Source organism: Salvia splendens, chromosome 11, assembly GCF_004379255.2.
Source record: "Salvia splendens isolate huo1 chromosome 11, SspV2, whole genome shotgun sequence".
NCBI classification, from domain to species: domain Eukaryota; kingdom Viridiplantae; phylum Streptophyta; class Magnoliopsida; order Lamiales; family Lamiaceae; genus Salvia; species Salvia splendens.
Window position 1 is genome coordinate 9,618,878 of NC_056042.1, and position 21,557 is coordinate 9,640,434.

At 37.0% G+C, this 21,557-nt stretch overlaps 2 protein-coding genes and 1 long non-coding RNA gene across 5 annotated transcripts; 1 reads left to right on the forward strand and 2 right to left on the reverse strand.

The window, feature by feature from the left end:
- Window positions 1-1,456: 1,456 nt before the first annotated feature.
- Window positions 1,457-3,347, reverse strand: LOC121756060. Of its 2 annotated transcripts, none has more exons than XM_042151518.1 (4): window positions 3,191-3,347; window positions 2,442-2,624; window positions 2,296-2,359; window positions 1,457-2,067 (listed from the first exon to the last, which is right to left on the reverse strand). In XM_042151518.1, the coding sequence occupies exons 2-4, from the start codon at window positions 2,600-2,602 to the stop codon at window positions 1,801-1,803; spliced, it is 492 nt and encodes a 163-aa protein (XP_042007452.1). In that variant the 5' UTR covers window positions 2,603-2,624; window positions 3,191-3,347; the 3' UTR covers window positions 1,457-1,800. The 2 variants fall into 2 exon arrangements, with proteins under 2 accessions (XP_042007452.1, XP_042007453.1); XM_042151519.1 differs by lacking the exon at window positions 3,191-3,347 and adding an exon at window positions 2,702-3,169.
- Window positions 3,348-15,354: 12,007 nt separating this feature from the next.
- LOC121756442 lies at window positions 15,355-17,670 on the reverse strand. 2 transcript variants are annotated; one of them, XR_006040950.1, is made up of 3 exons: window positions 17,544-17,670; window positions 16,060-17,436; window positions 15,355-15,738 (listed from the first exon to the last, which is right to left on the reverse strand). It is a non-coding gene; the product is annotated as an uncharacterized LOC121756442 (long non-coding RNA). The 2 variants fall into 2 exon arrangements; XR_006040949.1 differs by having other exon boundaries at window positions 16,060-16,208; window positions 17,168-17,660.
- Window positions 17,671-19,439: 1,769 nt separating this feature from the next.
- On the forward strand, window positions 19,440-20,934 carry LOC121755004 (zinc finger protein JAGGED-like). The gene is made up of 5 exons (XM_042150288.1): window positions 19,440-19,627; window positions 19,715-19,800; window positions 19,977-20,102; window positions 20,196-20,280; window positions 20,385-20,934. Coding segments are annotated over exons 1-5 (516 nt in total). The 5' UTR covers window positions 19,440-19,625; the 3' UTR covers window positions 20,602-20,934.
- The last annotated feature ends 623 nt before the right edge of the window (window positions 20,935-21,557 follow it).

The following is a 21,557-nucleotide window of genomic DNA, read 5'->3' on the forward strand; positions in this document are numbered from 1 at the left end:
TATACCAGAACAACCTTCTCCACGCTGAGAGTGGCCGAAGCGAAGCAGACGTGAAGGCCCTGTCGATGGGCCAACACAACACGGAGGGCTGGCCGAAGTTCACAATGTGGGAGGAGTAGCTAGTCCTCGCGGGTTGTCTGAAATTCAAGGCAATCTGCGCGCAAGAGGTCACTGGAGCTCCCGGGCCGAAGCGTACAAGACACAACCTTGCCGGGGACTACAGCAGCGGAAGCGGCTCGCACTCGTTCGAGCAGAACGACGAGCAAGTCGAAGAGCCCGCCCCTACACACACTTGGCGAGGACGGCCCCCGGGACAACAGGCCTCTATCCGCAGCGCCAGAAGGGCTCGATGTGCCTCCCGCCTATCGTCGGCAGTGTCTGGATCGCGCATCCCGCAGCCCGCCCCAATCCCACAACACATGGTTCCTAGTCCCCATGAGGTCTTGAGGGAAAACCTCGATGTGCAGTTGATGCAACAACTGCAGGACGTCTGCAGCAAATACCTAGCCACCGATGACCCGTACATCAAGAATATATACCAGAAGCTCATCACTCGGATTGAGCGTCATCTAGGGTTGGCTGATGATGCTCCTGGGGGAACCGCGGCCGGCAGCAACGAGGGAGGAGGAGGAGAAGAAGAAGAAGAAGACGAGGAAGCCGACTCCGACACCGAGTAGACGGTGGCGGAGTTTTTATTTGTATTTTATTTTAAATATCCGTTGTATAATTTTACAATTTTCAATACAACGAATATTTGGTCTCAATTACCTCGTGTTCTAATTATTACATTGCGATGATTTTAATTATACCTGATTGAAACTAAAAACATTTTAAAAACCATCCTAAATTGTTATTTTTAAAAACATTTTAACACAAGTGATTGCGCCTAAATTTTGTATCATTAAAGATAAGTTTTTTATAGTGTGGTTTCCAAAAATCTGATACTACGAAGACCATCCTAGGTTCATGGAGGCATACGGGAACGCATGCGTCGAAGCGGTTGTGATTTATATTTCATCTAACGACTGTGGGGGGTGTAGACATCTTTGGGGTGCCATCGGTGAGGTGTCGCAGGGCTGGAAGATCCATCGTCGCCGGAAACGTGGAGACATTCTCTATGTTAGCTTACCATTGTGCCCATTGGTCGTCATCGTCGGAGGACTGACATAATGCAATAACATGAGTATAAAATTTGGGAAAAAAGAGATTTTTTTACTAAAAAATTTTGGGTTATGAGGAATATCACCCCCTAATATTTTTGATTCTACCTTGAATATTAATTAAATTCAGTATTCCAAAACTATGACACGTAGTGTAGCATTTTTCAAGCCTTTAGAAATGAATTGACGGCCCGGCCCAGACCGGCCGACCGACCCGGGCCACTATCATCATGATTCATGAATGAGCTATCCACGCTCCGCACGCAAGGCATCATCATATCAAGCGGAGAGAGAGATTAAAGAAACATTAAATTTTTTATAATATTTCATCATTTACAAACTCAATTTGTCGACTGCAGTGCAAAACATCATCACTCTATACAGGTTTCGACCCTACTCAAATCTCAAAAATGACCTCAAACTCAAAACAGACTTCCTCTCTCCCCTCTCTACTTGCATCAAAAGTGACGGACCTCTCAACTTCCCTAATATTATTTCCTGCTCAATACTTAACTTACACAAAACAACTTCCATATATTCACACTAGTGTATATTAGCTAAATATGATTGAATGATCGATCCATCATCCTCCACTTAACTTAGCTTGTTTTGTTCAAAACTCTCCTAAATGTTGGGACCTTTAAGCTAGGGCAGGGATGCTGCAGTTGCGCCTATCCCTGTCCAGGCACTCGAACCCCTCCACCCTCACGGCCGGGTTGTTCCCAAAATTCACCCGCACACAGCCCCCCTTGCGGGTGGAGGAGGGGGAAACAGGGCTGCAGCGCTCAGCCCCGAACCGCGCGTCTTGAATTAGCGGGTTAGATACTCTGCTCGGCGGCGACCCTGAAAAAAATGGGGGCGACGACGAGGCTACCGGTGGGACCGCTTGATCACTACCACAACCACCCTGCACCAAATTCGGTCCCAAATTAGATCACAATCATCATGTGAAGAGATACTTTGTTCATAGATTAAAGAAACCATTTTTGTTCAAGATGCGCTTTGAACACAAGGAATCTAACACAGAATTATGCATATAGCTTTGTTGTTTACCAATAAGAGATTATGTATCCAAAAATTATAAATTTTCATGAAATTGGATGAAAAATTAAATGAAAATTCAGAAAAGGCGAACCTTAGCTAGGATGATGTCCAGAAGCTCGCTTCCGGCTTTGGAATCAAATAATTCCTGGTGATGGCTGTTGAATAACACAAAAAGAGAGGAAAATTAGAAAACAAAAATAAGATTAATTACAGAAAAAATATATATAAAAAAATTACCTGGCGTGCCATCTCAGAGGTCTCGGGTCATGAAGCGTGGTCTGGAGCAAGCCGAGCCGCCGCGGCTTAGGGCAGATGACCGTTTCCTTCATCTCTGCAGATCTGCCCCTCACCTCTTCATAGGCAGCAAAGCTGTTTTGGTGGATTGCGTAGCGATTCATTTTCTAGACGGTAAATCAAATCCTGTTAATCAGGAAAAAGTCGAATCGAGTTAGCTGGAAATTAATTTCATGTCGAAAAACTGCAGATCTGTGAATTACAGAAAAATTTAGGGGCACGAAACCCTAACACTCTTCCACATATGAATTACTGGCTCGCTATTGGAGATAATCTGGTCAACGTCGGCAGAAAATTCTTAAGTCGGTTCAAATTTTTTGAAAATAATTATTAAAAAAAACGTTTTGAAGAAGAGATAAGAATTATGCAGATCTCTAGGTCAAATTGAAACCTTCGGAAAAGATATCTTAACAATTTTATTCAACAATTTAATTTATCAACGCCGGTAAAAGGAGGAAATCAGCTAACAGTTGGTAAAATACACAGTTTTTTCAGTGATTCCTGGCGAAAATTTTCGCAAAACTAGTCCACCAGATCTACTAATAGTTTTATAGCCTTTAAAACCAGAGCTAGAAAGGTTAAGGCTGAATCGAGTTTCAGAGCCCTAAAAAATGTAATTTCCCCAAATTAAAAGCCACATATAAATATATGCCCCCTCGAGAAATCAGACCTCAAACGGAGTTGAATCTTACCTCAAAGGCTGTACAAAAATGGTGTGGTTCCGAAACGAAAAATTGGAACAAAAAAAATAAAATAATAATAAAAGTGAGCAATAAGTAAAAGAGGGAGACAGAGATGGCAAATGGCGATGACTATGAGAGGGAGAGAAGAGTGAAAAAAGTCTTATGTGATTTTATACTGCAAAAGCATGTGAGTCGAGTTAAATTAATTAATATATTAAAATATAAGGAAATTAATATCGTCATTTAATTATTTGCGCGTGGGCCCAAATCTACTAGATTTAAACGCCAATTTAATTAAATTAAATATTGCTTGCTGTCCTAAGAAAGATTTTTGTATTCTTTTGTTTGGATTAATATAATTTGGATTTATAAACCAGTTTTGAAATCTCAAATCCGCAATATATTGGACTTGCCGAATTAACCTAATTATCTTCTTTTACATTGCAAAATATGTTGCTTAGGATATACCAACTCGAATAGGGCATCATATATTGTACTATAGTATGAAATCATCTTGTTATATTTTCCGAGTTTACTATTTTTTCCAAACCAGGAATTATGTAAGCACGTGCAATGAATATGTGACCTAATCTCGAAATCACTAATAATCTTTAATTAATTGCAAGCATGCCTATTTAATCCTTTTCTATTTTTGGAGTGAGATTTTTCTTATTTTTATCCACTATTTAATCTTTTAATAACATTTTGATCTAATTTGCATATTTATTTAATTGAATTTTATATATAGTGAATTTAATTTATATTTATTAATTTTAACAAAATTAGTATATTTTCAATGAAGGAATGAATGGATAATGGAGTAATATGGAATTCAATTGACATATTCTTAATTAATGGTGTGATGTGGATTACTTTATAGAATGTAAAATAGAGGATCCAATTAAACAGATATAAGTGATACGGAATCCAATAAAGAGTATCAAGAGCGCAGAGCTTCGGGTCCCGAGGCATGGGATATCATAGGGATGTGTTGCGACTTGCGAGCATCCGACATGTGGAATTCAATTTAACAGATTTAAGTGGTACGGAATCCAATAAAGAACATTCGTAGCTCAGAGCTTCCGGTCCAGGGGCATGGGACAACATATGATGCATTACGAGCACCCGACACGTGGAATCATATTAAGCAGACTTAAGTGATACATAATCCAATAAAGAGCTTCCGCAGCGCAGAGCGTCCGGTCTAGAGGCATGGGACATCATAGGGATGCGTAGCGAGCACCCGACACGTGGAATCCAATTAAATAGATTTAAGTGATACAAAATCCAATAAAGAACATCCGCAGCGCAAAGCTTCCGATCCCAGGGCATGTGACATCATAGGGATGCGTTTTGAGCACTTTACAAGAACATGTGTCACACAATTAAGCATTTTTATTTATTCATTTATCCAGATTAAATGGTGGAATATATAAAATATACATTTTGAGTACAGTAACTTAGTTTATTTGTTTTGTTCACATTTTGGAAAAAATGATTTTATATAGTTTATTTGGTGATATAATACTTAGTTGTCAATAAAAGAATGTTATTAATATCAATTTATATGGTATTATTGTCGTTATAGTGTTATGGTCGACTCTTTCGACACCGAGGTTGCTTTTAACAAAAATGATTGTATTTATCACTATTTATCTAATTATTTTCTCTCTCATAGGTGTCTCTGTCTCTTGCTACCCCTTTGATGCATGCCGTAACTATTTCCCGCAATACTAATATCGTTACCGAAAAATATCTCACAATTATAAATAGTGTTTTGAATGCATAGACAAAGCTACCATATAATTGGAAGCCAAATGAAGGCTAGTCATGGGTTGGCGATGGGATCGGTCGATCCCGAGGCCGACTACACATAAATTCGTCAATACTTAGATAGTGTTAAAATTATGAAAAAAAAAGTGCAGACTACATTTAGAGTGTCCACAATAGGGAGTCGCGGCAGTGGTGCTACAGCCGAGTATCCGGCTGCGCCAGGCGAGTGGGCGGCGGTTGCGCGACGGCCTATTGTGAGCCGCGGTGGTCAATTACATTTTTTTTACTTCTTTAATTTTTATATATAAAATACCTATTCCCAATTCATTTTTTACTCCATTCCAATCTCAAATCTCAATTCTTTCTCAAATCCACTCTCCGAATTAAAATATATCAACAATTGATAAAATAATATGATTTGTGGTTTGTGTGATTGTCATTGTGGCTGGACAAGTTTGTTTTTTTGGCTAATGACTAGACATACAAATTTTTGTGATCGTTGATGACAAGGCGGACAAGTTTTTTATAGCTGCGGCGTGACTGTTCTACTTTATTATGGTGTGGACACTATTTTCTCCTCATAAACAGCAGATACAATCGAACATACACATCAAACATTAAAAAATTTTATAGCTGTGGCATGACTGTTCTACTTTATTATGTTGTGGACACTATTTTCTCCTCATAAACAGCGGATACAATCGAACATACACATCAAACATTTAAAAATAGTGAGTTCAGTACAATGATTTTATTATTGAAACTAAATTAATCATAAAGCATTACTACAGTAAGCGATTATCATGGGACACATGACACGCCACATTGCCTGCTACTTAGCTCAAATAGTAAACGTGTTATTTCCTTCAAGTATATAGTTGGTTGGTTTATACAAAATCTACATCGTTGTCTTTTCTTGAAATAAATATTGGGCTAATGTGTGCAAGTTCCACTAAGATTTTTTAATTGGTAATTAGGCATTGATTTCAGTTGGGAGGCTGTCAAAGTTAGGCACCACATGCTTAATTTCAAGAAAATATCTTTGCTGTTGAGACTATTATATGTCATAACAAACTCTTGTCCACCATATTTAATCTCAATTGTCGTCTCAATTAGACCATTCCTAGCTACCTTGTTAGTTTCTAACATTAAATTATAGTGTACTGCCTCATTATACAAAAGGCTATTTCTCACTTTTGTCACTTAAGAGAGTGTCTAATCTAAATCTCAAAGCAAGCGATGTATACAAGTTAATTCAAATTGTAATATAATGATAATAAAGAGTATGTATAAAGTAAAAAAAGAATTATACTAGTACGTACTAAAAACTTAGATGTAACAAATAAATGATGCACACTCAAAAAATTTGATCAAGTCCAGTTTTCAAGGATTGTTAGCTAAGATCATGTTCATGATAAAATAAATAAATAAATAATGATGCATGTGCGAGTGTAACCACATTAAATGGTAAAAAGCAGTAGCAGATCATTTATGAAGTTTTAATCTGAAATTGAAAGGTTGCTGCAATATAGGAGTACCAAACACATACCCTTTGGACCACAATTTTGAGTTTAATGGATATAACCAAATGAATTCAAATGCAATTTACCTACCAAAAGACACCACCTTTTGGTGGAAGATAATAATCAATTGATAACACATAAATAAAAATAATTGGATGGGTCATTTAAAAGTTACTACATACATGCACTTGTTGAGTTTAGGGGTCTAATTTAGAGAGTTGCTTAGTCATCATATTTTGGTTTTGTACTTAAACGAGAAAAAAGTGATATACTTAGGGGTATCAAAACGGGTAACGGGTATTTCCAAACCCGACTCAATATTCAGCAAGTAACGGGCACCCGGTACCAACAAGAATGAAGGTCGAGATCTGGTATTCAAACTAGGAGATTATCGGGTATCAGATATACCCGTTACCCGAACAAGTATACCCGATTACCCAACCGATTATCTAATTCAAACTTTAATTAAGTTTAAATTTTACCCTTTATTTATACAACACAAACTTAAATCACCATATATCTACTCTCGATGTGGGACAACCAAGCATGAGAAAGAGCCAGAGCAACTTGCTTAACTCTCCTTTCTTATTTCTAATGCTATACTCCTCTCTAATTACTTTTAAATTTTGAAAAATAAAATGAGTTTAAGTATATGATGATCCCACAAAGTGATAATTAAGATATGTTAAAAAGTAATTTTTATTTATTCTCCTACATCTATATTGGTTAATGTTTGATTTGTATAGTTAATTGCTCGGCTGCTCCACACCAATTCTGAACATACATTACATAGTATTTATATCACCATGTCAGTTGAGCTCTTATGAATAAAAAACCTGCCAAATGATAAAAGTATTAGAGAAATTATTTCTTTCAATTAATCAGTTAATATCTTACATTAACTTGAGCAGTAAAGGGATGAATATGGTTATAGCACTTGTATAAGAATATTTCATACTATTTGTATTAGTATTAGGAGAAGCTTTTAGCAATAACAATTCTCACATCGATGATAGATAAAAGGTAGCAGACCAAAATCCATATAACTAACAGTAGTTTCTCATTACTTAGCTGGACATGCAGCGGGTGCGGGTACCCGCATATGCGGGTTTAGATACCCGATGCGGGTATTTGGCATACCTATATTGCTCTGCGGGTCGGGTATCGGGTACCACAAAACTTGAATTTTCCTGTTCGGATACTCGCAAAATTGGGTGTGGATACACGCGGATACTCGCTTCGACACCCATAGATATAGTAATTGATCATATGAAACAATTAGTATTTTTTTTTGGTTCAATCAAATGTTTTATAGTCATTCAGGTCCACATCCTAATAATACAATTGGATGATTATTTTATCTCCACCAATTAGGTTGATAATTTTAAAAATACTCACACAAAAATCAATAGTTTTGTTTGTGCTCAAATTTTATGTATTTTTACATTAAAAAATTCCATTTTTAGCATTTTAAGATTAATCCTTTAATTAATCATAAACAGCAATCAATCAGTCTGACACTAAATAATTCAAATAATTTAATCCTGTTTTATTCTACTATTAATTTTATATATCAAACTATTTACTCCTATTACTTATAGATAATATAAATAATATCTTATGCTACGTAAACTTAAATATGCCTAGTAATGGTTATAGCGTCCAACTTAAATTAGACTATTTATTGGGAAATTATATTTTGGGACCTTTTCACTGAAGTACTCTGCTTGGAATTTTAGTTACTTACTTTATTTTAATAATCGATATAGTTCTAATCATTTCATGGTTTTTTGGAAGACAACTTATATCTGAAGCGAAAGATAAAGATAAGTAAACGGCAGATGGGTCTAGCATACTGATGGGATCAAACTGATCAAGCAGACTGCCTAACCTATTCACGTGTCGTTGGACGCGTAATCAAAGATTTGGTTCAAACCTTAACCCACAAATACTATTGGCTAGTATAGGGAAGTAAGGATCGATCCCACGAGGAAGAACGTGTTAAGAAATATGTTTGGGACATTTTGGAAAGGTTTTAGCAGTTGCAAAGCAAGTGGGGACCAATTTCCATAACTAACCTAAGTGACAGAAAAGCTGTGAAAAAGCGTAAAGCGTAAAGCAATGCTGCAGATCTGGATCCTAACAACCCACTACTTCATCTTCTTCATGAGAACGACGAAAAACAGAGCAACACAGAATCATCGAACACTATTGAAATAGAGCATGCTTCGGAACAAAACATAACATCACACTGACCAAGCGAAAACGACGTATGAGCAGAAACAAGCCATATCCATGCCTATTCAAAACAAAACAATCTAGATCTGCCAACTTAAACTCCAATCTGACATGAATCAATCAAACTCCAACATCATCAAACTCAGATCCATAAAATCAAACTCGGATTCAACAGATTTCAACACTTCTCAACTAACAATTGCTAAACGCATCCAATAAAGAGTAAACTAGGCTCAATAAAACAAGATCCACTAGAAAACCAACTGATATATCCATAGCATCAGATGTAAAACCAGATTCAAAACAAGATCTGACGTCAAACTTCAAAAAACATCAACCAACGACTACAGAATTCAACTAAGAACATATTCAAAACACCAACAATGTCTCAAAGCATGAAAGTAAGACGAAAAACAGGAAATAGAAATGGTTTCTTAGCTCCTAAGAGCGATGGGACACAACTTAACACGAACTAAACACCACCAGCAACCGGAATTTCACTCCCCTCCAAATGCGCAGACTAAGAACTAAGATTTTAAAGTGAAAATGAGCTCGGGAGACTTGAGCTAAGAACAGAGCTGCCTCCTTCTTCAATTCCATCCTTTTATATAGGGTGGCTTGAGGCTCTAATCCCTAGGGCATCTTCTTTCTTATTTGACATTTGTGCCCTTGAAGAGGAATCATTACAATCGACTCTTTTCTCCCACAATTGCTACTGCTGCCTTCTTCATGATTCTCCTAGGTCAGTTCGGCAGCTTGGCGCACTTCACTTCAAATTCTTCTTGATTTGCGTCTGCCCGGTCGATCTGCACATGTTTCCTGGACCGGTTGATTTTCTACGCATCTGAACTCAAAATCACACATTAGCTTCTCGAAAGCATGGTTTATTGGTAGTTATTACACTAATCGGGGTACTAAGGCTGGAAAAAATAGTTGTTTAAGTACGCAGGAATCGAAAAGTGATGAAGCAGCTGAGTGTAGAAGCAACTTGATCAACTTGGAGAAAAAAAGCGGAAACTGGTCAGAATTGAAGGCACACTGATCGATTAGAGACAAGCGGGGCAACTAAGCCTGGAAAGTTGAGCAAGCTGATCGAGAAGAGCTAACCAAATGATGACATGAGATGATGAGTCAGAAGAGAGAGAAAGAAGAGATGCTCTTTTTGGCAAGGGGCATTAATGCCAAATCAGGAGGACTTTGCCATAGGGATTGGTGTCCAAGCCGTCCTATAAATAGGGGAGGAAATGAAGCAAGAGGAGGACTCATGAATCACTGAACACTCTACATTCTCAGGCAGTAGATGGTATGGAGCAAGGAAGCTAGCAGTCACTGGAGTCGACGTTCCGCCATCACATCCCTCACTTCTTTCTCATCTAGGAAGAAGGGAGCTGAATCTTCGAAGAATCATTCATCTGTTTGTGTTTTTCTTAGGCCCCGAGGGGTCGAAACACTTGCTACTCTGTTTTTAGTTTCATTTTTCCGGATAATTCTGAATCGTAGTTGTTTTGATGTTTTTCTCATAGTTAACTCTTGTTGCTTTCCATTTTGTTGCTCGATCTTGAATCTGAGTTTGGAATTCTGTAGTTTAAGTTAAGATTTTCGAAGATCGTTTATGAAATGAAGTTTTTGTTTGGAGTTGTTTCAGATCTAATGTTTTTCAAGTTGAAGCTTGTTACGTCTGAGTTTGATTCTGTTGATCTCTGATTGCTAGTCTAAGTTTAAGTGTAACGTTTGAATCACTTTTTTTGCTTGTTTACGCCTGGATCTGAGATAGAGATGTCGGTTGCATGGAGTTTGAGCAGTTTCAAGTTGATCTGTTTTCTGTACGTTCGAATTGTATAGATCTGTCTTGAATTTGTTTTCTAGCTTGTTTGATGTTAAATACTATGTTTGGATCTGCCATGGATGCTTAGCTATTTTACTTTTGTTGATCGTAGAAGAAGGCCGTAGTTATTTAGAGTAACCGTCTCTGCCAACTATTCGTCGTAGCAGCTTTTTGGTAGTGCGTAGTTTCTTTTCAGTGGTCCCGATTACGTGTTGAGTTGAGTTGAACAGTTTGTTATGTGTTGCTTTAACCCTGCCTAGTCAGTTGATCAGTTTAATTTTGTGTCTTGAACAGTCCAGTTTCTAGAGTCAAAACTTAACCCACTTTAAAACGTGGCAGCAGCCAAAACCTCTCAAATGTCTCAAACACAACTCGACACGCCTCTGTCTTTGTGGGATTCGACCCTTACTTCCCTTTACTAGTTAATAGTATTGTGGGTTAAGGTCTTTGAAAGCTCGAGTCTCTCATGTTGCACAAACAACGACTTGTCAGCACTCCTCTTGATCCATTGCTTGTTTGTCTTGATCAAGTGCGCGAACCTTATATGTTTCAATCTATGTGCAAAACTTGAGAACACTCGAGACCAAAATCAACTGCTTTCAATGATACATGCATATATGATATCAGCGACATCATTTTCATGCCAAACTCGTGTCGGGCACCGTATAATGCCCCATCGCGCTTGGAGCACACCAAAAGCTCGCTCAACATACTTCCTAGCACCCTTTTGACGTTGCGCGAAATAGGATTTCTTTGGACCAACTGGATGCCGAATTGTCTTGACAAATACGGGCCAACGAGGGTATATCCCATCTGCCAAATAGTAGGCCCTATAGTATTGCGTGCCATTGGCCTCGAATCTGACCTCCAGACCCTCACCCCGGCACTCCTCATTGAAGAGATACGACGACGGAGAACGTTGATGTCGTTGTTCGACCCTGCAACACCAAACATGCAAGATCCGCAACCGGTAGTCAGCAACATCTTCCAGGATCATCGACCGGTGTTTGCTTTTGAATCCAGTCGTGAACTGCCCTTTCCAAGCCACCAGGTAGTTCCTCCATTCCCAGTGCATGCAATTTATGCTGCCATCATCCCTGGAAAACCGTGCACCCTCCCTTGCATATCTAGCAGTTTCTGGCAGTCGATGGCCTTGATGCCCCAACAAAACTGCCTCAAAACCTCTAGGCTAGTCGTCTCACCCATATGTAGGTATTCGTCGAACTTGTCAACCGGTCCGGCATAGGCAAGCTGCCTAATTACAGCGGTGCACTTTTGCAACGTCGACAGTCCGATCCGTCCGTTAGGTGGGAGGGTGAAGCACATGTACCGCCCCGCCAATGAAGTCGATATATGGAGGAAGAGTCGTTGCGACATTCTGAAACGTTGATGGAAAAGCTCTGGTGGATAACGGGGGGTTTTCGCCGAAGTAGTCATCCATCAGTCGCAGGTTAGCCCCGGCATGGTCACGTTTGATTGGCCGCCGATGATGGATCGGACGAGGGACCGCTGCCGCCGCCTCCCGCTCCGCTTCCTCCTCAACTTCTCGCTCCACCTATTCAACCACCGCGTCAAACGGCTCATCCAAACGCGTTGATACTCGTCGTCATCTATTTTATGAAAGTGGAGTAGAGTAAAATATTAGAGTGGAGATTGGAATGGTGTGAAAAAAATGAGAGGAATAAGTTGTATTTATAGAATTAAATTAACAAACAAAAAAACTCACCGGCGGCGCCGCGGGCCATACCCCACCGCCCCTTCCTCGCCGCAAATGCGGCTCCCTGCCGTCCACCCCACCGCGGCTCCCTCTTCTTCAGCTTTAGCGCGCCGCCGCGGCTGCCGCAACCTCCCTATTGTGAACACTCTAAGAACCGTCAAAAAGTTCCCCTCCAAGTAAAGATTTTTTTAGTAATCTTGCCACCAGCTCCTAGCCTCCTTCCACATTAGTTGCTCCTTTAGTTCATTATTATCGATTTCATGTGGGTGATGGAAATAAAATATGAAATATGAAATTTGGTTGATTCACCCAATTTGCATCTCACTACTCATAAACATATACGGAGAAAGTTTTAGGGATAATATAACTTTCCACATTTGGTGATAATATTGATTTATGATAATATAACTTTCCAAATTTAGTGATAATATTGATTTATGAAAGAAAAATGATTCTCTCTGTTTCGTGAATAACAAATATATTTTGACTCGATGCAAATTTAAAGAAATTATTTAATTTTATAATAAAAAAATGAGTGAAAAATTGATAGAATAGAGTACCATTTTAATATACTAGTATTAATTTATGTATTCCACTTTAAAGATAGAAAGACATAAATGCGCCTTTTATTTATAATTGTCACAAATAGCAAAACTTATTATATTTTGCGGATAGAAAGAATATTTTATGATGAAAACTGAAATTGATTAAGAATTATAAAATACATCAAAAATATTTTCCCCATATTATTATTATATTAATACATGAAAACTGTATAAAATTGAAAATGGATGATGTATGCTAGAGAAACTATCAACTTGCCCTCCCTATGGACCTAACACTACTTCGTACAGTAATAAACAAGAAAATCAACACGGCCCAGGACATGAAGTAATCATTTTAGTGTTGAATCTTCATACATTAATAGACCTATTTATTGCATTCCACTAATCACGTTGAATCAATAATCAACTTTCATATCTCAATCGTACGAGACCGGCAAGAAAATATTCAGTGGTCATGACATACCAAGGTGCCAATATGATTTGGTATCTCTTCTTGTTACATTTTGAACAAGTGGAAATGAATAGGATTATTTCCAACTAGATATATAAATTATGGAAACATATTTAATTCTCCATAAAAAAAGCATTATGTCAACTATAGAAAGTTAGAAATTATACCAAAATACTAGCAATCACATATACATTATATATATGCATATAAATAATCGTGAATAATAAGAAAAAATGATCATATAATTCTACCCCATTCCAAATTTGATGTAATTGCTTCTTTTTTTCTGAATTAAGTATTTTATATACGTAGTGCATAATGTGCGTAAGGCCATCCACAACGATGTTCCTATACCGTTCCTTAAACTACTATTTGCGGGCCCCACTGTACTTTTTTACTCCATTCCTTAACTAAGGAACGGAACCTGCAACCCTCCGTTCCTTAATCGTTCCTTAAATTACTATTCATTTAATTTCATTTTTTATTTTTATTTCCAACTCAATTCAATTAAAAAACACACTTTAATAAAAAACAAACACACTTTATTAAAAAACACACAACATTAAAACAAAGTTACAACTTAAACTTAAAAAAAATAAAAAGCACACAATTAAAATCCTAAAAAAATAAAATTACACAATTTTAATAATTTCATCCGCCAAAGTTTGCCCAAATGTGCTCAATTAGATCCTGTTGGAGTTGGGTGTGGGCGCTAGAGTTGCGTGTCCTTTCACGAATAGATAACTGTTCTTTTATATGAAATAGGAGTATTTATAGAGTAAATAAATTATAAAAAAAATAAAAAAAATTACAAAACGGCTAAAAAAACGGTAACAATACCGTTGCAAAAAAAAAATTTTAATTAAATTCGAATTTTTTTTAAAAAAATGAATTATTGCGTCACGTGACGAAACCCACTCGCGGAGCAGCGAGTGGGCGTCACGCGTCGAATGGGAGGCCGCCACGTCGCCTCGGAGCGTGGCGGAACGTGTCATGCCGCGGGCCGCGGTAACGACACCCGGCACGGCATGGGCACGGTTTGGCGACGACACGGCGGCTGCAACGCGTGCCGCCGCGGAACCGTTCCTCCGGAACGGCCTAGGCACCGCAACGACACAGCGTTGCGGGTGCTCTAAGAGTTTTGTCTAATTATATACGTAGTGCATTATGGATGAAAGTGTTTTGTTAAATTTAAATTAAATTTTATATATGATGATTATATACTGCAATTTATATTTTATTATAAAATAAGAATTACACTATACAATCATTCATATGTAAAATATAATTAAATTTAACAAAACTTAAGTTATGATTAGATTTTTATATAAGTTAAGAAAAAAAAGAAATTCCATCAAATTTTAAATGGGTAGAAGGATACTATAAATTTTTTAATCCACGATATATATTATGTATATATGTGATTGCCAACATTTTAGTATAGTTTCCATATTTGACTATAATACTTTTTTATTTGGAGAATTAATTATGTTTCCATAATTTATATATCTAGTTGTAAATGGCCCCCTATTTATTTCCACTTGTTAAAAATGTAATGGTTGGACATACCAAATCACATTGCCACCTTAGTATGTCATGACCACTGAATATTTTCTCTTGTGACGGCGCCATTTTTTAATACAATGTCGTAGTTGTCGATTAAACTCACAAAAATCTTTCTTTCATATAAACATAGCCAATTTATTTTTAAATAATGAAACTTTGTTAAATTCTAGTCATCAAATTTGAAATCTGAATATTAATTTTTTTAATTATTTCATTTATATACAAAATGTATCTTTTTGTGACGTTCAAATTGACATTAATTCATTAAAATAAAAAAAAAGAAAAAACAATTATTTTAATGCAGCACTTCATTTTGAACATCATCAAAAGACAAATTTTATATAAATGTGATAATGCAGAAAAATTGAACCTTTATGATTTAATGTATCGATTTCAAAATTAATGAGCCTGACTAAAATTTGTTCAAAATTCGCGATCTAAGTAATGATTAAGCCTTTTATTTTTGCTTGGGTTGACATGATTTGGGCCCAAACAAAATGAATTAAGTGGAAACTTAATTCAACACCAGCCGTATGAACCATTTGATACAATTTGACATATTCAACAAATAGTACTCAATATGGTTTCAATGTAAAAAACCTACAAAAGATAAAATTTTGAACATACAACAATGAATACTTGCTTTACATATCTTATACTACCTCAGAAAATTGAGGCTCAAGCAGAAGGTGAGTCGGTCCAGTCAGTTGAAGCACGTTTCTTGGCGAAGTACTCTTCAGCACGGGCAAGGTTCTTCGATACAGATGGCTTCACCCATTTCTTTCGCCCTGGAAGCACAGGTAGTGAGCAACCAGCTGCCTCAATCTTCTCTTTTGCTGATGCTGAGAAAGCTCGGGCCTTGAAGTCGAGCTTCACACTCAAGTCCCTCTCCTAAGATCTGATAAAAGAGTTATATGAGAAGCTAACATGGAAGTCCAGAGATTTCTGAAGGTTCAAACAACTGAGTTCTTAGTTGAATGTATTGTAGAGATGATGGAAGTCCAACTGATTTTTCAAGGTTTTATAAATCATCTAATATGTAGATTTATATATATGAGGGACCGTGGAAGTTTCTTTCTTTACAAAACCAACCATTCATATATAATCTCAGTAGAGTGGTTCCAGTAATCATGAGAGATATGAAATTAATCCTTGCTGCTTTTATACAATTTCAAAAGACTGATAAATATAATCTTTTTTCAAGTAAAAGATGACTAACATTTTAGCATTCAATTGTTCGTTACATTGAGAGGAAGTCTTCTTTCCCTTCAAGGAGACAAGGACTCCAACGAAACTTCTTCTCCTTCTTCAAATTCAGCATCTGCAATATCTTTCAAGTTCACAGGTACATACATTGGTAGTCCAGCACTATGCCAGGATATACGAAAGCAAGCCACATTAGTATCCGCATAACTTAAGTATATAATGTGCTCATTTGAACATCTCAGATGATGCTTCAGGCAGGAAAGTTTACAGAATAATCAACGAGGAGGTTTACATCACAAAACTGGTATCGCAATGCTATGATCATCAGATAAGAAGCTTCAAACATTGCAAACAGATGATGCAAAAAAATTAGTTATGACTTATGAGGTACCAACTGAACTTAATTCAAATAAAGCAACCAACTTCCCCAAGGTACTAAAGATTACGATTACTTGTTCCCAAACATCATTTGAAACAAAATACAGCCACAGAGACAATCGTTGACAAGCATATCCTGACTGCATACACCTGCAACTCGCATCTGTGCGTGCACTCACAGGCTACTATTTGTAAAAACTGAAACACATCTTAAAACAAAAAAGTCACACACAAGGTGATCAATCAAGCTAACCAACCAATACATAATTACATATAGAAATATCTTATACCCTTCTACATATATTCTCAAATAGACCAAGTAATTAATATGAAAATATTTGGCAAGCATGATATCCTAATAGTATAACTTTACTGCTGCTATGAAGAACTCGAACGAAAAGGAAGCCCTCTTCACATTTTACCTCAATACTCTAAACTTTCCACTCAACAAAGCACACACACAACACAAGGCTTATGATCTAGAACTTAATCTAATAAGACTGTACTAGAGGAACAAACTACATTGAATGACCTGAAATTAAATAACAAGAATGAATCCACTCTACTCGATATCAGTAACTAGATAGCATATACACAATCCATTAGACTTCAGAAATTCAAATCAACCAAACTCACAACCACCTTTCATAATCCTATGAGAAGATAATCACCAACACTATTTACCCAAATAAAAACATAATTAGGCAAATTGATTCAACAATTTGAAAGAAATATTATAGTACCTCCAGCAATTCCCCTCAATTTGGGGATTCTTCGATAGAGGGGCATCTGGCCGCCCTGAAATCCCCTCCTCGATTTCTGACCCCTCATTCCGAAGCCGCAGCTGCCCCCCTGCCCGGCGGACCCTTTCTTTTCGCCTTCTTCCGGGATTATCGAGGGGAAATCGAGCATTTCCAGCAGAATTCTGAACGAGAAGAGACTTCCGAGGCTACAAATAGAGATTTATGGAAGGAAATGGGGATGGATTCTCCCTCAGAGTTGTTGGCTTGCCCTGTGAATTGAAGGATCGTATTACAATTCAAATAAAGCGAGGTAAAATTGCATAGAGAGTGAATTGGTTGCTTTGAGAGTGCGTGGGTAGTGTGATAGAGAAGTAACCTTGAAATCAGAAGAGAAAGGGAGAAGATGATTAGTAGCAGTAGAAGGGGATGGAGAAGGAAGGATGAGGGAGAGTATTGAAGTAGCCATGCCAAGTTACCAACAGGATTATGTCGTAAACACTGCGACTTTTGCTTCAAGCAATTACTCCATTTAAGTTAAAAACAATTTATTCCACGAGTAGGTGACTAATACTTTTATATATTAGTTTTATAATAAAATGTGAGTGAAAATGAGTTAGTGGAATATGAAATCTGGTATTAAAAATAGTAAAAGTGAAATGTGACAAATTTTAGGGATAAACGAAAATGGAAATAAGTGACAATTTTCAGGGATGAAGAGAGTACTAATTTTGCAATAACTACCTATTTAAGATGATTTATCTTCAATTTAAATGCGTTTATTTTGTTACTCCCTACGTCCCCAAAAAGTATGAACTATTTCCTTTTCCTCCATCCCTGAAAAGAACGAAATTTCTAATTTTGGAAAATTCAAACAACATATTACCCTACACATCGTTTTATTTACAAATTATACAATTACCATTAACAACTTATATCATTACAATAATGTGGACCTCACTCTCTACTAACATTATTTCCACTACCCTTTCCCTCTTACTCTCTCTTACTTTTCTCCTTATTTATTAAAATCCTTGCTGAACCCATTGTTCACCCTCTTTGGGGACAGAGGGAGTATTATTTTCAAAATTTTCCAACTTTACTTGCATCTCTATTTTTATATCTTTAAAAAATACTACTCCCCCCGTTCCATAGTAATAGAGTCATTTTGTTATTTTAGTACGTTCCAGAGTAATAGAGGCATTTCTCTTTTTTTAGTAAAAGTCAATACATTTTTCCACACTTACTTTACTCTCTCTTACTTTTTTCTCTCTTCATCTCTCAATCTTTTTTCATTTTCCACTTTATTCTCCCTTTATTTAACTCACCTAACACAAATTTTCTTAATCTCCGTGCCGAAAAGAAACGCCTCCATTACTATGGAACAGAGGGAATACCACTAAGTTTTGTAGTGATATGGTGTTCTTCCGTGAATAAATGAGTACATATAAGATTTTATATTGTGTTTATAATTATTGCCGAACTAATGTTTAGCGTTGAACCATCAAAATTATTCATTTTAGTTTGTTTTAGTTCATTTTAGAACATTTTTAGTCCATTTTAGTTCATTCTATGCAGAGTTAATTTAAGATCGTTTTACTTCATTCTTTTAAAAATGAAGTAAAATGATCTACTAATAAACTGTTTGTTGGTTCCACTGTTTGGGATTAGAATTTAGTTTTGCATATATTACAACCTTGAATAGAACAATTCAATATATTTACAAAGGTAGCATAAAACCACATGGCCTAATTATGAAGCATAATCACCTCCACCACCATTTAGCACAAATTGGAGTGTGCCTCCACAACATTCTCTTCAATTGTCTCCACAGCTCTTTATGGTGTCTTGTTCCATGCCCATCTTCATCCCCACACCACAAAAAACTCCATTGAAGCAAGAAAGATTTACCCGATTCGTCCGGAGACGATGTCCATTTCTGCACTTCAATTTCCGGATACAAGATGCATAATACTTTCAGGTTCTATAACTCAAAGAGATAGTAGTTAGTACATTCTGAATTCGGATTTCATGAGACAAATTCGCATATTCATTGATAATTAGTACTCCTACAATGATAGTCATATTCTACCGGTGTGAATACAATTAATAAATACTACAAAAGTAAAGAACTTGGATATACATTTTTGTTCGTTTATTGTTGTTTGTCATTGTGCATGCAGCCTAGTATGTCATCTAGGGCAAGAAACCTAGCTGAGCCAATGAAATAAGGCAACGTCCCTCTCATTTTCTCTCAACACAAAACAAATGCCCTCACTCTCTCCTTTTTATAGTCACGAGATTTCATTTCTATTTCTGCGGAAAGTGATAGCAAACATTCAAGCCCACTTTCTTCACCATCACTCAACTAGCCCTCAAACCTCTATCTACTTCTCTTCCATCTCAATTATCAAATTCATCCCCTCTTTTTTCATAAAATTAAATCAATTCTTTCGCTTCCATGTAACCCCCCTTTTAATCACCCCCTGCTTCTTCATTCATCTTCAATTAATACTCATTTCATTAATTTTGTCTTGGCTTTGTTTTCAGGAGATCAGAAGCGAATTCATTAGACCTCAATAATCTACCTGAAGATTATACCAAACAGACCTTAGGCGACACCTCTTCATCTGCAGGTACATTAAGAATTTTGTTTCTCAGATTGATTATTTTATGCTTTCCAAATCACTTGAGCTTCAAATTGAATCTTGGTGGTTCAATTAGTTTTGTGGGGGTTTGAGAAGAAAAAGAAACCCTAAAAGAGGAAATTAGGGTTTGGGCATGAAATATGGTTAAATTAGTAAAATTGCAGGGAAAAAGAAAAGCGGCGTCGAGGAGGAAAAAGATGAAGGTGGGAAGGTGTATGAGTGCAGGTTTTGTTCCCTCAAATTCTGCAAATCTCAAGCCCTTGGGGGACACATGAATCGCCACCGCCAAGGTATGTTTTTTATAGAACTCTCCGTCAATCCTACTCTATTCTGTCTAGGAATAATTTTGGAATTTTATTGTTTTTTTTTGTTTGATGTTTCAGAAAGGGAGACAGAAACCCTGAACAAGGCTCGTCAGCTAGTGTTCAGTAACGATGTTGCTCCGCCTCACTTAAATTACGTCTCGAGGTAACAAAACGGTTATGAATTTGATTTTGATCACGTCTCACAATACGACGCCGTTTCCAGGGCAATTAGGTTAGGGATTGATGATTTTTTGGTGAATGATTTAGCGGAGGGTTTCATCAAGCACCTTCTAGAATGTTCCCAACCACTCCGCCGCCGCCGCACTGCGACTACTACATGCTCTCCAACTCCTGCTACGCTGCCGCAGCCCCTCCGGCCAACGGGAGCTTCTACACCTGCATCGGTGCCCCCGTTCGGGGCCTCGACTGGGACTCACCGATGCACAATCAGGATCATGAGGGGCTCAGCTGGGGCCGGAGGTAGAAATCATCTCATTTCAAGATGGATGTGTGTGTGGATTTGCAAAGGGGAGATGGAGTTTTGAATTTTGATCAAACCCTTTTTTGATCTCTCATCCTCACACATTAATTCGCATTTGGGCGACCAAATTTCTGGATTGGAGGAGTGTGTGTGGTGTGTGTTTTTCTTTAGTTTCTTTTTTTTCTCTCTTTTCATTGCCTTGCAATGAATATGTTTGGTGTAGAAGAATGTTGTTATTTGGTGGGGATTAGTATGTAGTTGTTGAAGGTGGACAACAACCTATAGGTTAAAATAAAAGAAAACAACAGTTTTGTCCATGGAATAATATATGATGTGATTTTGAATGTCATCCTTCTATGTGATTTTTTGTTACAACTTTATATTATATGGTTCTTGGGGTTTGTTATAATGCTAACTTTTCCTAAATTGATAACTTGCTTACTCATTAACGTAGTCTATTAAAAATGTCAACACATATTTGTGTTTACATTTTAATAAACTGTGTTGACATTTAAATATTAATGTCAACACAATGTATTAAAATATCAACTTAAATTTATGTTGACATTTCATTATCATCGTGTTCACATTTTTAACACACTACGTTGATGAGTTAGCAAGTTAGCAATTTAAGAAAAGTTAGCAACGGATCACACACATATGGTTCGCTCTGTTTTATTCAATGAAAAAAGTTTTGGGTATATATCTAGACATTTGACCTAATTACAGTTTACTTATGACTAGATAATTACAGCGGATGCACTTATAGAATACTCCCTCTGTCCCACAATAAGAGTCATATTTTGACATTTCGATAGGTCCCACAATAATAGTCCTATTTCACTTTTACTATAAATGGTAAGCAGGCCTCCACATTCCACCAACTTATTCCACTCACATTTTAGCCTTGATCTTCTTCCGTAACCAAACTAAATAGAAACCAACTTAGAATCTTCCAA

Bases quoted from the DNA above. Each gene is read 5' to 3' on its own strand.
- LOC121756060 (XM_042151518.1), bottom strand. From the start codon at position 2,602: ATGAATCGCTACGCAATCCACCAAAACAGCTTTGCTGCCTATGAAGAG. The intron at 2,360-2,441 runs GTAATTTTTTTA...GTTATTCAACAG, and splicing joins CCTCTGAGATGGCACGCCAG to CCATCACCAGGAATTATTTG. The intron at 2,068-2,295 runs GTTCGCCTTTTC...AATTTGGTGCAG, and splicing joins TGGACATCATCCTAGCTAAG to GGTGGTTGTGGTAGTGATCA.
- LOC121755004 (XM_042150288.1), top strand. The intron at 20,103-20,195 runs GTATGTTTTTTA...TTGATGTTTCAG, and splicing joins CATGAATCGCCACCGCCAAG to AAAGGGAGACAGAAACCCTG. The intron at 20,281-20,384 runs GTAACAAAACGG...TGAATGATTTAG, and splicing joins CACTTAAATTACGTCTCGAG to CGGAGGGTTTCATCAAGCAC.